Source organism: Sinohyriopsis cumingii, chromosome 19 (genome assembly GCF_028554795.1).
Source record: "Sinohyriopsis cumingii isolate HCF-2022 chromosome 19, ASM2855479v2, whole genome shotgun sequence".
In the NCBI taxonomy this organism is placed as follows: Eukaryota; Metazoa; Mollusca; class Bivalvia; order Unionida; family Unionidae; genus Sinohyriopsis; species Sinohyriopsis cumingii.
The window spans coordinates 40,800,999-40,819,365 of record NC_142979.1 but is presented as its reverse complement, the minus strand read 5'-3'; the positions used below and the strand labels follow the sequence as shown (position 1 = coordinate 40,819,365).

The following is an 18,367-nucleotide window of genomic DNA, read 5'->3' as shown; positions in this document are numbered from 1 at the left end:
GTGTCAAACCGTAGGTGTAACACCATGATAGAAATTAATAGAGAAATGCCAAGCAACAGAAAACAGGAAAAAAGTTAACTCACTGTATGAAAAGCTCAATCAAATGAGAGAAACAATGCCCATATACTGCCTGAAAACATAAATTTCAGCAACAATTACTTTTAAATAATACAGTTACCATTTTTAACAATAAATATTTCCCGTGTATAGTAAATCTTGCTGAAATAAATGTACATGTATTGGGAATTCGTTATAAAATTGCAATCTATCACGTTTTCCAGATGCTCAGTCAAATTATGTTTCAAATTACTGCTTCATTCATTTCGGTATTTCTATTATGATTGGCTCAGATGGTATGGTTCATACACTTTTCAAAAAGTGGGAGAGGGGTTGTGTCTGGCAAATGTATGTTTCATAACTATTGCAATCACGGCATAATATTAATGACTGACCAACACCTATTAGAAAGCTTATGTAACTCTTAGAGATTTTTTTAAATTGCTTTCTGCGAAGAGAGAAAAAAGACAAAAAGCTAAATATAATATGCAACTCATGATGTAAATACAGTATATGTCATGATGTAAATATATTATACCAGTCATGATGTAAATATATTATACCAGTCATGATGTAAATATATTATACAAGTCATGATGTAAATATATTATACAAGTCATGATGTAAATAGAATATACCAGTCATGATGTAAATACAATGTACCAGTCATGATGTAAATATAATATAAAGTCATGATGTAAATACAATACATCATTCATGATGTAAATATAACAAAGTCATGATGTAAATTGAAAAATATAGCCATGATGTAAATATAATATAAAGTCATGATGTAAATATAATATAAAGTCATGATGTAAATATAATATAAAGTCATGATGTAAATATAATATAAAGTCATGATGTAAATATAATATAAAGTCATGATATAAATGCAATGTACCAGTCACGATGTAAATATAACATAAAGTCATGATGTAAATACAATGTACCAGTCATGATGTAAATATATTATACAAGTCATGATGTAAATATATTATACCAGTCATGATGTAAATATATTATACCAGTCATGATGTAAATATATTATACAAGTCATGATGTAAATATATTATACAAGTCATGATGTAAATATAATATAAAGTCATGATGTAAATATATTATACCAGTCATGATGTAAATATATTATACAAGTCATGATGTAAATATAATATACCAGTCATAATGTAAATAGAATATACCAGCAGCCTGTCACGATGGAAATATAAAATATAATATAAGTCATGATGTAAATATAGTATAGTCAAGATGTAAATACAATATACAAGTCATGATGTAAATACAATATACAAGTCATGATGTAAATACAATATACCAGTCATGATGTAAATACAATGTACCAGTCATGATGTAAATATAATATAAAGTCATGATGTAAATATAACATAAAGTCATGATGTAAATTGAAAAATATAGCCATGATGTAAATATAATATAAAGTCATGATGTAAATATAATATAAAGTCATGATGTAAATATAATATAAAGTCATGATGTAAATATAATATAAAGTCATGATGTAAATATAATATAAAGTCATGATGTAAATATAATATAAAGTCATGATGTAAATATAATATAAAGTCATGATATAAATACAATGTACCAGTCACGATGTAAATATAATATAAAGTCATGATGCAAATACAATGTACCAGTCACGATGTAAATATAATATTAAGTCATGATGTAAATATATTATACCTGTCATGATGTAAATACGATATACCAGTCATGATGTAGATATAATATAAAGTCATGATGTAAATATAATATAAAGTCATGATGTAAATACGATATACCAGTCATGATGTAAATATAATATAAAGTCATGATGTAAATACAATAGACCAGTCATGATGTAAATATAATATAGTCATGATGCAAATACAATAGACAAGTCATGATGTAACTACGATATACCAGTCACAATGTAAATGTGATATACCAGTCATGACGTAAATATATTATACCGGTCATGACGTAAATATAATATACCAGTCATGACGTAAATATATTATACCGGTCATGACGTAAATATAATAAACAAGTCATGATGTAAATACACTATACAAGTCATGATGTAAATAGAATATACCAGTTATGATGTGCACTGGAACAGTTTTACACTTAAATTGAAAGCCGTAGAAAGAAAGCAATGCATTGAGAGCGCAAAAGATACGTGTGGTCGTTTTCGTGAAACAAAGAAATCTTATCACTAGAACTGTGGAGAGAACTCGAGGAAAGCAAACAAAAAAAGAAGTTTCAATTAGCAGGAAGTTTAAATAACTGATGACATTGATTCATTGCTTGCACTTGTCTGAAGATAAGAGAAAGTATGAAATGTTCAAGGTAAAAATGAATAAGTGATGCAACATGAAGAAACTTCCATAACAATTGATGCTTTTTGCTGACCAACACAATTTATCTTTGGAATAAAGAATGTGAATCGTCAGATGAATAATATGAATTTCCTTGTAAGATGGTAGAAAAAGTAGACACAATGAAAATGTTGGCATTGGAAGCGATAAACAATACGTAGGGTCGAATTTCAAATGTATGGTCTAATTTCAAACCTAGATAGAATTCATACGTGTACTTTGCTAATGAAGTAGACAGGCACTTGCCCTTTTCAATAACTTCTCCCAAGATTTTTTTTAAATGTTCAAGTTATGACCCTTCTATACGTAACGCATACTAACCTTTTTGAATTAAGAACTAGGAACAAAAGAAGTTAATAAATAAAAATATACAGGGAAACTCTACTACAATGATGAACTTGGTGTAATTATACTAAGCAAATATATATATATATATATATATATATATATGTGTGTGTGTGTGTGTGTGTGTGTGTGTGTGTGTAAATATGAATGATTAAAATATGAGATTTCATGATTGTTCCTCCATAGAAAGGTCTATGTTATATGCAGGGCTTATTCGTGTCACCTGTTTGTGTTCTAAAATGAATTTAAACAGCAGTTGCTTTTTTAAATTGATGACAAGACTGTCATTTTAATGAGAAAGATTTAATTATGACGAAACTTAATGATAAAGAACTTTTATATCTTATTATCGAGATCGTCATGATCAGTGATATTTAGGACCTCAAGTCTACGGTTGTGTTATTTGGAAGTGTATGAAATAGAAGGTAGATATAACTATTAACCTTCTACATGAACCATAGAGGACTACTTAGTTTCACGATCCATCATCTGTGATATAAATAGAAGTTACCTTCAACAGGGCGATAAGTTAGTTTCTAATGTTCCCTATAACTGAATAGAAGGTTATCAGTATTTCTTTTATATATATATAACTGTTTAGACTTTTGTCGTGTTCATAACATTTTTTAAAGATTGTTTCTGATTTTTGACTTTGTACGCTTGGAACGATTACTGTTCTGATGGCGCTACATATGGATTCAGGGGAAGTAACCGACTTTCTCCCACCCCAACCTACCCGCCATTCTAGCAAGCATATGCTTATTGTATTGAATGATAAAATAGGGGCATGCTCGGTAAAAATGTTTACACACTCCCCAAAACATATTTTCATATGACGTGCTCAGGACGGTAAATCAACTAGAGTTTGTATGGTTTAGTACATAATACTTCAATATTTTATATTTGAAATCAGTATGGGAAAGATTGGCAGGGGGTGGGGTCGGGTGGGGTGGGTGGGGCATTTTCTATGAGATCTAGTTTGTAAAGCTTCCACTATGATTACTCTTGTTTTCATGTATTTAAAAACCGTCTATTTAAATCATCACAAGCCACACCTGAATACAAATGGGTTGACCTCATTGTGACAATATCAAAGTAACTCAATTCATTTCCGATAATGTCCAAAATTTTACAAACCGATATATTATCCAAATTTATTAGCATTTTCAACTAAGTCCAACATTTTACATGCCGACCTGTTATTTAAGCATACTGACATTTTTAACATCGGCTGTCTTGTTCAACTTGACTCAGAGACAGAGTTAACGAGGACAGGTCTCTGCTGTAATTATACATCACATGCTAATAGTACTAACCATAATATTAAGAAAAGGTACACTAGTATAAATTTCATTGTTACTTTTACAAACGTGAACAAATAAGTACTTTACGGAGGAGGAGGTGACATAAGTATAAAAAGAGAAATGTGCAATAACACAAAAGGATGCATACGTAAAATTCATCGAGATTACAGGAAATGACGTTATAAAATGGGTCACGTAGCAGTGAAGACTAGTACAGTATTACTGTGACGCATGCAAACAGTTACTAATCAAACTTCAGACACTTGTCCTTGAGATCTTATATAAGTTAGCAATCAAAATTCAGACACGTGTCCATCTTAGATCTTATATAACAATTACTCATCAAAATTCAAATACGTGTCCCTCTGAGAACTTATATAACAGTTACCCATCAAAATTCAGACACTTGTCCATCTGAGATCTTATATAAGGGTTATTCATCAAAAGTCAGGTCACTTTGAGATCTTATATAGCAGTTACACATCAGGCTTTATAGACCTTTCCCTCTGAGATTTTACAAAATAACGGTTACTCATCAAAATTCAGTCACTGTTTGGAGAGGTTTATAATAATTATGACGCGAATTCTGTTATACTTAAGTTAAAAACCTCGTATCATATTGTGCCCATATTACACACGTATAATAATTTAGCACGAAGTCACAAATTACATAATGTTCTAAGGACATGTATGGCGAAGGCGTAATGTTCGAGAAGTCTGAATATATTTTAAAGTCATTCATTTCACAATTTTGTTATTTTCTTGCGCAAACGTTGTTTTGTTGTCGCTAAATGTTTTTTTTATGTATGCTAAAATGGTAAATAGAATCTTTAATTTTGGCTTATTTCAAATAAAGTTTATGGGTTGCATTTATGCATGATTAAAATCTTCTTACCAAAATTTTCGAATAATATCTATTACTAAACGAGATTCGTACATTTTGTTTAAAATAAGTACTCGTACATTATCTCCTATATATTACATCCTACTACACAAAAAATAGATTTAAAAAATAGTGTTCCTTAAGCTGTTTAACTTTTTCAGTTCTCGTTGTTTGCCTTGAATATGATATAATGGTGGACATTGTCCGCACACACCTCTGTGTCCTTAAAATACACCAACCTAGAAACAAAGCAGTCAGCTGGCCACTTCTGACATTGAAAATAACCACTCCATATCAATCTGTACGCGCAGATTTTTATCTATTGACCTTAACTCCCAAAGGTACCTATCAGTGAAAGCTATCTGCCCTTCATCTCGAAGTCTGTTTATTGATTATTAACTTAATTAATTATCTCTCCTTTACATCTTGCAGGAGTTGCATCGGATTCCACTGACATCCCTTCATTAAAGATTAGAACAATCGAGTTTTGTCTAGAGTTTAATTACAGAATGAAATCAAGTTACTAAATAATGCCACAAATAAGAACATGAATACAGTCAAATTGCTTTTCACTCCATTTATCAAATGTTGTTGAATACGCTCTCCTGGTTTGGTTTTTTCTTTCGTCATTTACGTATTGTCTTATTAATGGTGTAGTTCACACTTTCACATTGCCTCAATTTTTCAGTTTGTGCATCGTTCTATCGTAGCTCTAAATCCACGTATTTTACGTGGATAATTCAATAAAAACCCGTACTAAATTTCAGATGCTCAGACTTGCGATTGATAGCGCTTGATCCCTTTCATATCAATCACTCAAATACACAGATATAAAACCAATAACTCAAATGCAAAGACATAAAATAGAAGGTGAACTGAATTAGTCAGGACTGCCAGGTTCGCAACACAAGTTTTGTGTTTTATATTGTCGACAAACACACTCCATGAATTGTTGAAGCAGATTTGTGTCGTCTTCTTATTGTTGACCTGATTAATAACACCAGTATTTATGACGACCAAAGATGAACGTATACTCTCTATATCAGCACTTTAATCTACTTGTTTTTTTTTTATTGGTATTTTTTAATTTTTAGCTATGTGTGCCATTAAGGCGGCCATATACCGTACCAACTGTTTGTATCGATGAAATAGAAATCATTAACTACCAAGCATTTTTCACGATTTCACTGTTTTTATGTTTGTATTTTAATGAATAATTTTAAAACGAAATATGGTGTAACAAATGTGGTTTAAAAATGCACATATATTTCCAATCGATTAAAAAAATTCGAAATATTGAACATAAGGAAACCGTTTTCAGACATGCACGATAATTATCCGTATGGAACCCGTCCATACTTGTTTCTATCGATACAATTCCCGTCTGTGAACCAATTTATCGTATGTGGCCCTTTTGTGCATTTGACGTGGTGATTCATTCTGTAGTTTCCACCTAGTTCCTTAGAGGTCAACATCAAATTTGCTTGAAAAGCAAAAATACTGAGGTAAACGACAAAGATAAAGATAATCCGTATATTGCATTCTTAATAATGTCAAGAACAAATATCCTTATACTGCACTCTACTGAGGTCAACAATAAATATAATCGTACATTAAGGTTAACAACAAAATATAATCCTCATTTTGCACTACTGTTTTTTTTTTTTTTTTTTTGTTTTTTTTTTTTTTGTAAAGAAATGCGGATCTTATAAAGCAGCAGGATGACCTTTCTTTTCAGGATTGTATAGGTTTTATTTCCGGTCATTTGGAATAATACTGAAAATAATAATTTTACGTGATGCTATACGCGAACACCGAGCAAGCCGAATAATTCTACTTACCGGAAAAGACTTTCGAACATGCAAGTTAATGCATTGTTCTTCTAAAAATATAAATATACGAAATACTGTCAAACTACTAGTATTACATAATGTGAAATTTCAATAATAGCTCCTCGACAGAGAGAAAAAGAGTAATCTTTGGTACAACATTTACAAAAATACAACTACCGCCTGCGGATCTGTGATTTTGTTCAAGAAGCAGATTTAAGGTCGATCGATATTTTCTGTAAAATATAATTTTGCAGAAAATATTACAACAATGACAACAAGGACAAAGTACTTGTTCACCTTAAAGTTTGCTGCCAAATTCTAACGACATACAATAAAAAATAATAAAAAATAAAAAATAATTTTTTTAAAAGTAAAAACCAAATTCTTAATGAATGTACAATATTGCGAGAAAATGTATAAAAAGACACGATATATATATATATATATATATATATATATATATATATATATATATATATATATATATATATATATATATATATATATATATATATAGCATGTGTATGTGTGTGTCTGTGTGTGTGTGTGCAGCGTTTAACGGCATCTCAACACAATATTGTCAACCAAAGTTGAAGCGACTAGGAAGATAAACCATCTCAAAGCAATGTGGACACGAAGAACAACAAGATAATCTAAGCCGTAAAGTTTATAAAATTATGTAATATGTAAATATAACAAAAACTAAGGTAACCCATGTAAAATTCTTAGAATAAATGGTGCAAGATGGAAATGTAATGTTTTAAAAAAATAAAGACGTTTCTGGACTATCATGATAATTGTGGCGATTTGTATTTTTGTTCCCAAAATAAAATGACGGTGTGATATACATCAGAGTTCTTATGATTACAATTAGGTATATTCATTTTATTCTTTCCTTCCTTATTTATTTCTTTCTTTTCCAGGCATCTTGCACTTCACATATAGAGGCAAATTATCATCGAACATCTGAATATGGGACATTAGTAAGATGCTATGAAAACGGACAATGCGGGGCACGCGGCTCAGAAATCTAACTTTAAAGATTGTGGCAAAGTCAGATGTAAATGAGGTCATTGCTGATACAACAAATTCTGTCCTCCTCATCCAACTCACGCCTGTAACGTAATCACACTGATTTATTTAACATTATTACGCACACAGCTAAATTTAAGATGAACAAATTCTGCGCATAATTTAATCGAGTAGCTATCCTTCGACCTGAGCTACGTTCACCAATATTTACCCTCAATTAAGTAATTTACAATTATTTTCAGGCATAAAAGAAAGCACTTAACCCGCTTTCACATTCAAATTCGTGCGGGGGGGGGGGGGGCAATAAGAAGAAGAAGAAAAGAAAAAAAAACGTGTCTGAACACAAAGTCTACATGAAAATATGGTGGAGTATACAGTTTGTTTTGCCTACATTTGAAAATGGAGCACGTTAGATTCCAAGCACATGTACTTATGTCTCTCTCTGTTCCATATCTATGTTAATATGGTATCGTTTATGATGAGAAGACCAATAATAATAATAATAATAATAATAATAATAATAATAATGTTTTCGAATATTATCGAAACCGGCACGTATCGGGAAACATATATTTTGGCCTATGATCATAGTTGTTCGAATTTTCAACTTGTATTAAATAATACTTAATTTTTAATTTACCATGTACAAATATTTTGAAAATATTTCTTGTACATTTTATAATTTTAGAAGCATGTCAAATATGTTAACGTTTTTATACTTAATTACGTTCATCTTGAGAGCAATTTGTATCATTTGGTAAAGAACATAAATGGATTGAACAACTCGTGTCCAATTCATATTGTTTCAATACTGACAATAAAAAATGTTAACAGCCAAACAGCGCTGATCTGGCATCAACCAGAAATGAAAATTTAGAAATTTGGAGCTAACTAAACCTACGATGTCGAGAGTTAAACCAGCTTTTGTAAAATTCACGTATTTGCTAGTCAATAACACTGCTTCTACTACTACTACTAGTAGTACCACTACTACTACTACTAACAATAATAATAATAATAATATTAATAATAATAATAATAATAATAATCATAGCATAAGTTAATGTCATGATGATGAGGGAATATGCAGAAAATAATTAATTAATTATTATTATTATTATTATTATTATTATTCGAGGACGGGAAGGTATAAAAGAAGGAAGCAAAATAATTCAACTTTGAAGAAAAGAAGATAGAAATGGAAGTGGCAAGAACAAGATAACACATTTTTTTCTTAATTCACATATATTTGAAGAAAAAAATAAAAATAAAATGAGAAGTAAAAACAGTAGGCTAAGAAAATATAGCATTAGATTCTTTAAAAAAGTTTTTACAGTTATCTTGGCAATGAAAGCGATGGTTTGGACGAAGATATCAATCTCCACTTTGCAGAAAGTAGCAGCCGTAACAGACTATCTCTTGAAAATATATTCATTTAAATGACAAGTTTTATTTTTTTTTTAATTGTGACTGACATATGGAAACTTACTGCGCAACAATCGCGTCGCTCATTTATTAAAATTTAACTATTTTGAATTTTCATTAAAATTTCTCTCTCTTTCTCTCTCTCTCTCTCTCTCTCTCTCTCTCTCTCTCTCTCTCTCTCTCGTCTTCTCCACCCCCTCTCTTTAATGTAAATAAATAAATAAATAAATAAATAGGCATGGTGTGTAACTTTTAGTGATTTGGGCATACCAGCAGATGAATGATACGAAATGCATTTAAAAGAATTATCCTCGCTGTCTGCACATTTGTATTCATAACTTAAGTTCGATAATATGTTTGTATATAATGCATTAATGAAGAATGATAACCGTTTATCGTCAGTGTTTTTCTTTCTAGTGTAATAAAATCAAAACATGAAACATTTTCTTGCATATTGTATAGATACCTTGTTTCATGTCGATACCTTAACGGAAATTTTTTAACAGAAACGTACGGTCTGAAAATGTCTTATTTCATATTCGTCAGTGTGTCATGGTCATGACTGAATGGAAAACAAACATATTATATGGCTTTATTTTGTAACATAATCAAGATAAGAATCAAACAGCCTATTACTTCGGTGTCGGAAACTTCACACGCGCTCTTACCAAGTCCTAGTGTTGTAACACTTTCGTCTTAATTAGCCGTGACATTTCTCTATTACACGCCTGGTCTTATCTGTAAGCCTACTGCGACTGGGTGCAAAAGGCCATTTAGTGATAGATAACGACCCAGGGGACCAGTTCTCAATTTGTTTATATATTTCATGCTCATTACGCTTCGGTAAGGGCTGTAATATCGTAGATCCCTTGGGAGTCCTACTGACGGACAAGATACCGTGTTGAAGGATGGTTTGAAATAAAGCGACTCGTGACAAGAGGCCAATGTTTCGATTCAGGTTGCCACTTGACGAAACCCAATGATCTGAAAGTCGGCAGTCAAATATGTCCTACTAATAACATTGAAGTAAGTGGTGCATATACCAAGTTTCGGACAAGTATTCAATTAAATTTCGGACATATATTCAATTAAGTTTCGGACGGGTATTCAATTAAGTTTCTTTCGGACAAGCATTCAACTACAATCTGGAAAAGTATTACAAATAATAAAGTTTTGCAACACATTTATATAAAATAAAAATAGGAATGTGTTCTTTCAAGCAAATGTCTTTCTTTTCCTTCCTTGTTTTTTTTTTCTTTCTTCAAATTTGTATTCTTTCATTCATTCATCCCTTTTGAGCCATTTTAAATGTATTATAATGTAGTACGCTTTAATTTGAGATGGGGGAAACGACAATCTACCTGATTAAAACAATGTGAAATTGATTGTCTTGTTTGAGAAGTTAATATTATACATTGAAATGTACAAAATGATCACACTTTCCTTCATACCATTAAGGCCTGTATTGCTTGAAAATGTTTCTAAATTTCCAAAAGACCAGTCAGTTAACCGGTATTTTTTTTCCAACTGATTAAATAGTGAGACCAGATACTACTGCTGCTGCTGTTACTATTTAGAAAATTTTAAGACTTTACCGGAGAAATGGACTGGTACATTAATGATAAAAAAAGTACATTAAATGCAATATCTGTAGACCTTTCAGTGTTCTCTACATGATTCAAGTTATCAATGAAGGGGGGGGGGGGGAAACAAAAGGACGTAGTATTCACTTCTTGAAATTGACCGTTTTGCGGAAAAATATCTCCAATATACATTTACTTTCAAACAAGAGGTTTTCGTATAAAGATCTTAATATGCATTTTAAAAAATTTGCATCAAGAAGTGTACGAGGTACTAGATGACAGGAAATTTTAAAAAATTGTTTTTATCTGAGTAAAATTTTTAATTATCCATTTATCAATTTTGTAGCAATCTCAGTCACGTCATCCTTCTCACTCGGAAGCTGCTGTAGCTCACTTGGTCGAACGTTGGACTTGTTACCCAAGGGTCTTGGATTCAATACCCTTCCAATGGTTGACCCAATGTGTCTTTCAGAAAGGCTCTTAACTCCCATCACCTTGGTGTTATAAAGCCAGTAATGTGATACAAATGCCGTTAAAACTTAACTAACCAAGACCCCACCCACACCCCATTCTCTCCGTACGTGTTCAGAATCTTAGACCAGCGTACTCTTCTCCGCAACATTTCTGTGACCAGTTTTTCAGACTTGAATGGCCATGACAGGGCTGCATTTCAGTCTTGAACGATCTGCTTATGCATGCGTTATCAGTTCGCATGGCAGTTCAATAGCCGAGGGCAATAGGCAGTAGATTCAGAATAATAATCAATGACTATTTGGAATAAATCAATGCGTTGAATCGATAGAGGATGGATCTGGCCAGGTCTAAAGCCCAGTCAATTTAATATATATTTTTTTTCGAAGTTTCAATCAAACTTTCTTACCACCAACTTAAAGAATAACGTATTACCAAAAGGATGGCTATCGTGCTGGTCATGGTGTTAAATTGCCTTTCTATTTGTTCATGTAATAAATCTGTAATATCATGTTATTTTATTTCTTAGCAATTATTTTGTTGGGTAAATACTAGTTATACTATTGGATGAGATTAAAGCCAATTTAAGAACGGTCAGTTTTATTATGGGCAGAGATTAGAATCAATTTCAGAAGGGTACACTGAATTCATCAGTTATGGTCGGCCCAAAATATAGAAATTGTATGGAGCAGGACGGACAGTCCACACTTGAATTTGCCTTTAACAGTAATGTTTGAAAATAAAAACGGTGGCTAAGAACAGATTGTTGGTCAGGAATCCAGACAAGGAAGCCCAGATGAGACTCGTGTCGTTCTTCCTTCTCTTTTTTTATTATAGCATTTCCTTTTGTAAGAACAAGACGTTAGTGTAACTAGAAGCGCTAATTAATGTTTCAAATAACTATTATCCCATCCGACAATTTAACTGAACAAACATTTATTCATGAATATTATTTATTGGTGTTTTAGTATAGATTTTTTCAATGTGATTATAAAGTATAAGATATGTTTTAAGCAAATTAGTGTTCAATAAGAAAATTGGTCAAAGCCTTGCATAAAACGAATAATCTTACGACAAGAAAACTTAAGAGCATTTGTTGTTTCCTAATGAGGTTGTTGCAAGATAAAATGCTGTCAATAGACTTCAAATATGGTGCAAGATAAAATGCTGTCAACAGACTTCAAACATGGTGCAAGGAAAATGGTATGATCCTCAATAAGGACAAAACAAAAGTCTTGTTAAGAAATAACTACATGGCAGAAACGAGCAAGATTGCAAGCCGATATACGGCATGTTCTGTATGATAACACTTATCTGAAAATGACGTGTTTAGGTAGATTTCTTGGAATATCTGTAGATATAATTCTTGGAATATTTGTAGATATAATTCTTGGAATATTTGTAGATATAATTATTGGAATATTTGTAGCTAATAGCTTGCAATAGCCTAATGGTATAAATTACACTTTAAAGAAACTAAATTCGTATCTTTGGCTCCTAAAGAAAATCAAAACCTTCATTATATTACAGTACAGACGTACATTTTTAATTTTAATACAAAAGTTACATTCAACCGCATTTTGACTACTGTAACATAATTTGGAGGAACACTTCTGCTACAAATATGAGAATAATTTCCAGGTTCCAGGAAAGGACATGTAAAATAATTCTTGATCAGCAAACATAAAATATTCAAATTGCAATGTTTACTTTCAAAGTATAAGAAAAGCCAACAGGGTGTTTACAAAAACTGACTCGCTTACCTAAAAGCAATTTCCCAGGAAAATCTAAAACACACACACACACACAATAATAATAATAATAATAATAATAATAATAATAATAATGAATCTGTGTGATTTGGATTTTTAACGTAGTTTTAAAAAAATATTCAGTCATATCGCTACGATGTTTGCCAGTGCGGCAGTTTACAATGATGACTAGTAGTACTGGGCATCATGCTGCAGAATACAGCATTATGTCCCACCCACTCACATTATCCTGATACCAAGCCGACCAGTCCTAACACTAACCTCTTAATGCTAAGCGCCTTTGGTGAGACTCGGCCGGGGTTCGAACCCGCGACCTCCCGCATTTGATGCGGACGCTGTAACCACTTATAATAATAATAATAATAATAATGATAATAATAATGGCATATATGGCAATTCTACAATGTAAGGCGTATAACATGTAATTTATGGTTTGGTGCTGCCAAAACAAAAGTGTCACGTGATACGCCTTACGTTGTAGGACTAGTCCTACATGTAAGACCTGACGCTGATATTTATGTTGTAGCACCTAAACAAAATCAACATGTACTATGTATTACATGTAGGACTAGTTGTATGGTACTAGTAGTTATTACCTTCCAGCCTTGGTGACGATCATTTCTGTTCCAAGCTCATCAAATTCATCCCACAATGATTTCATTTCCAGCTGAGCAGTGACATTTATCAATTTTTGATGCAAAGGTTTCTTTGAATCGTCGTTCGTTTTCACATTTTCCGGACATGAATTACACTCACTTGTTTGGTCATTAGAATTAATATCCGTTTCCGGTTTTGAACTCTCCAACAAGGAGTCCGATAAGGCTGCTCTAGTTAAATTTTCCTGAAAGGAATCCGCAAATCGGGAGGGATCAAAGAACGGTCTTCCAGTTCCGGCATTAAGAAGGCAAGCTGTAAAAAAGAGAAGAAAAGCCAAATGAATATCATATAGAGCTGCAAATATAAAGTTTCCATTTTACAAGTTTTCTGATTTCTTACTTAGTTTGAGATCAAGTTTATTCATATCAGAAAAAAAGATACAACAGGATAAAATGAACCGATTGGTCCTAGAATAACCATGCTACAAATGGTAAATATCCCTCTTAATAAAAAATTCCCCACCTACACAATAAACTACACACTGATTACACGGAAGGCAGTGTTTTGAAAAGCAAAGTTACATTTTTGATCCAACTCTTTAACTAAGAACTGTATTATGACAGCGTTTTAAACGATTTCATTCGTAACCAGGAACAAACTCGGATGATGTTTAGGGTTCCAATTATCTTTGTTTGACATATGAAATGTAATCTGTTCGGGTTAGGTCAGCACAATCAATTACTACATGGTTTATTTAAAAGGTTAAAAAATTGTGAAACGTTTTATTTTATTTTTCATATTTGGAATTCATGCAACGTCTAGTTTGCCCAAGACACACTATTTCCCTTTTGATTATTTCAGTGTAAACATGCTTTATCATTTTTTACTTTTTATTTGTCAGTCCTGTCATGTCTTTAAAATGTAACTGACAAATACTGAGGGATCGGTAGGGCTGTAATTCATTGTTGTATTTGTCCTATATGTATCAAACGGTAGCCAATCCTTGCTAGTGAGTATTTCTGAATTCTTTTTCTTTAAATCACTGAAGCACCCTGGTGTTCTGATGCAGTTTTGTGTACGTTAACTTAAAAATTATTTAATAATAATAATAATAATAATAATAATAATAAATATTAACAACAACAAGAACAATAATAACAATCTTAATACTACTACTACTACTAATAATAATAATAAGAGCAAATGATACGTTTTTTAAACTTTAATTTGTAACTACAATTTAGATTTGTTTGTGCATCAGATAAGAACTTAAAAGGCGTTTATTTATGAAATGCAACAAATTTTATGCATTTGTTTTTATCCATCTGACAAAATATATTTTTTTCCCACACGCGAATCTGAAAACGAAAGAAAAATATGAGGCTTAGAAATAAACTTGATGAATTTCAGTGTACATATGCAAAAATCATTGGTCTCAACTTCAGCTACTGAATGAAGATTTTATTATTATATAAAATGCAATGAATTTTGAATTTTGTGGTTCATTGTTGCACGTTTTTGCTTTTTAAGCATTTTGTGTTGAAGTTACGGTAATCAGTTTACACAAGATAAATCTGGGGAATGTAAAATGGACTACTGTCATTCGCTAAAAGCTAAAAATAAACCATCTTAAAATAATGATTTACGATATAAATTCCTGTACATATTTGATTATTTTGCTCTATTAATGGCTGTGATATATATAAAAAAGCTTGTTTACCTCTGCGATTAAGAATTTAATTTTGATTGGAAGTTTTAACGCGCATTTAATGCGATGTTTGCCCATGCTGTCTCATGCTGTCAATTACATACCATATACAAGTAGTAACGATACAATCAAGCACTCCTGATACAAATCCTAATCGCACTAAAAAAAAGAAGAAAGTACCTGAAACATGGAAGTCGGTACCTGAATGGTAAACAATACTAATCTCTGAGCAATAACAATAGCTGTATTTACTTTTGTATTGAAATTGTTTGAACTTGAAAACGGTCAGGCATCTCTACGAAAGAAAGTTAAATCAAAATATAATGAACTCGTGTAAGACGAGCACGTAACGCTGGATTAATAAATTTACCGACATAATAACTACTATAAATTCCAACCAATTAAATTAAGGAAATTTCGTTCCAAAATTATGTCAAAGGCTTGTCATATTTGCATTTTTTCAGGTACTTTTTTTTCTTCTCAAAGCAACTCTGCAATTGACCCTTCTATTGTAAAGCATCTATGCGAAATAATTTAAGTTTGGATTTCATGAGTCCCACAATGTCAAAGTTTTGGACTTCACGAGTCCCACCTCGACGAATAGGATGCCCCATCGTGACTTAAGTAAAGGTTTGCATTCCTTTGCACGATTTTAATGCTTCATCAAACTATGAAGTCAAATAAATTTTTGGAATATACAAATACCTAAATATATTTCAGAAAAAAACTGATGAATTACAAAAACTACGATGGTTTGAAACAGTCTCCAGTATCGTCGCTTCGCACGATTTCATTGTAACATGAATTAACGAAGTTTGGGTTTAAATAAGGTCGTTCATATATATATATATATATATATATATATATATATATATATATATATATATATATATATATATATATGTATGAATGAGTGTAAAATGTACATTAAATATAAAATAACTTTCATTTCCTTTAAAAAAAAAAGGATAAAGCCCATTCTGTAACAACAAAATCTGATTGATTTCGTCGAAGAGCCCCTTTCGTGGACCTAAATACTAAGTCAGGTATTCCTTGTCCAGTCACTCCTTGCTCTTTCAGCAATATCGTCATCACATTTTATGTAACACATTCTTATCACATCAATTGGTGTTGTCGTTTCCTTCATCGCAAAATTTCTAGGTATTCCATTCCTCCCAGACATTTAATTAGTCGTTCAGGAAATGTTCATCCTCACATCTACAGTCGAATCTTTCCAGGACGGCGATTGAACATAAAACACATGATACAAATCCGAGTGTTAAAAAAATGGTGAAGAAAGGTGCTCAGCCATTCCTACCTTCCATTGATTTCATCCCAGGACCGTACATACTTTGTCCCCAATCAAAATAACAATCCGTACTTCTCTGCGTGGGGACACTAGAGAACCCGAATCCCCCGAAAACTGCATCCGTCAACTGTCCAGACATAAGCGAAGAGATGCTGAAAGCATTGGCTCGCACAGACATAGGGTTGTTGACATCCATAGGGATATAAGAGGTTTCCTATATCCCCTCTATTCTCTACTGATAAAGCTTCGACTATACAATAAGACGGTTTCTTTTTCCTCCAAAATCAAGTGATAACGAGGGGGAGAGGAAAGCTGCTTGACAATCAAACCCCACACGGATAGAAAGCGGTTTCAGCAGTAGAGGTGTGAAAGTGAGCTCTCATTGGTCGAACTCCAGTGGATTCTGGCAGCAGGGTTCAAGTTTGTCCATCCATCACTCAAGGGAGGTGTGTCCGCCGAAGCCCAAATGAGGCGTGCTGAGTGTTGATGACGTGATTTACTCTCACCTTGGAAAACCATCTAGCTTCATTTCTGACATATTCGGGCGGGGGGGGGGGGGGGGGAATCAGGCATCATGTAATGGATCCGTTAATGTTGTTTCCACACTTAAAAAAATATACGGTTCGGGCATAAGTTCCCTCCTTCAACCCGTTTTCTTCGTCTTCACTAAAATCAAACATGACGTTAAATACACTCTATTCAGTTTTTTGTTATTGTTGATAATTGCATCAAGCTAGTTCTAAAAAAATGACAGCTGAAAAATGTACAGCTTTTAGTTAAGAGAAACTGAAGCATTGTTCAAGAAGATTTTCATCTGCACGGTTTGTTATTGTTTACAGGGGTGCTTACCAGTCAGTCATAATGTCACGTTTTCATAACCTAGGGACAGGCCTCACTTTACTCGGAATATTGACGTCATTTTATCTAAGTATATTAACTATATTGCAATAGCTATAGTTTACACATCTAACTATATTAACTATATTACTACATATAAAGTTTACACATCGAATTATATTAACTATATAACATCAGATATAGTGTACGCACCTAACTATATTAACTAGATTACTATAAAGTTTACACATCAAACTATATTAATTATATTACAATAGCTATTGTCTACATATGTAACTATATTACTGTAGTTATAGTTTACACATCTAGCTATATTAACTAGATTACTGTATATATAGTTTACACATCTAACTATATTAACTAGATTACTGTATATATAGTTTACACATCTAGCTATATTAACTAGATTACTGTATATATAGTTAACACATCTAGCTATATTAACTAGATTACTGTATATATAGTTTACACATCTAACTATGCTAATTATATTTCAATAGCTATTGTCTACATATGTAACAATATTAACTAGATTACTGTAGATATATTTTATATGTAACAGAGTATAGGTGTATCATTTGTGTAAAAAGCAGTACCGCTGAAACAGAGAAAATAAAATAAATTGCAAAAAATGAGCTTCAGAAATAATTTTAATTCTGGTATTTTCACACCAACACTGAACCCTAGTCAGTATTAAATTAACTACCATTTCTTTTAACGTTCTGCATTGAGAAAAAGTTGCATGATGTACACAACGGTCAATGGCCTTGTACTTGATTATCTGTTTTA

At 32.0% G+C, this 18,367-nt stretch overlaps 1 protein-coding gene across 1 annotated transcript in view; it reads right to left on the bottom strand.

Moving 5' to 3' along the window:
• The window catches only part of LOC149775554 (uncharacterized), a 45,225-nt gene extending 28,162 nt beyond the window's left edge, over positions 1-17,063 (bottom strand). Inside the window, exons 1-2 of the mRNA XM_089943605.1 lie at positions 16,730-17,063; positions 13,703-14,015 (exon numbers count right to left, since the gene is read on the bottom strand). Of these exons, the coding sequence (XP_089799731.1) occupies positions 13,703-14,015; positions 16,730-16,916 (500 nt within the window). The 5' untranslated portion in view covers positions 16,917-17,063. The remainder of the gene's footprint in view (positions 1-13,702; positions 14,016-16,729) is intronic.
• Positions 17,064-18,367: the final 1,304 nt, after the last annotated feature.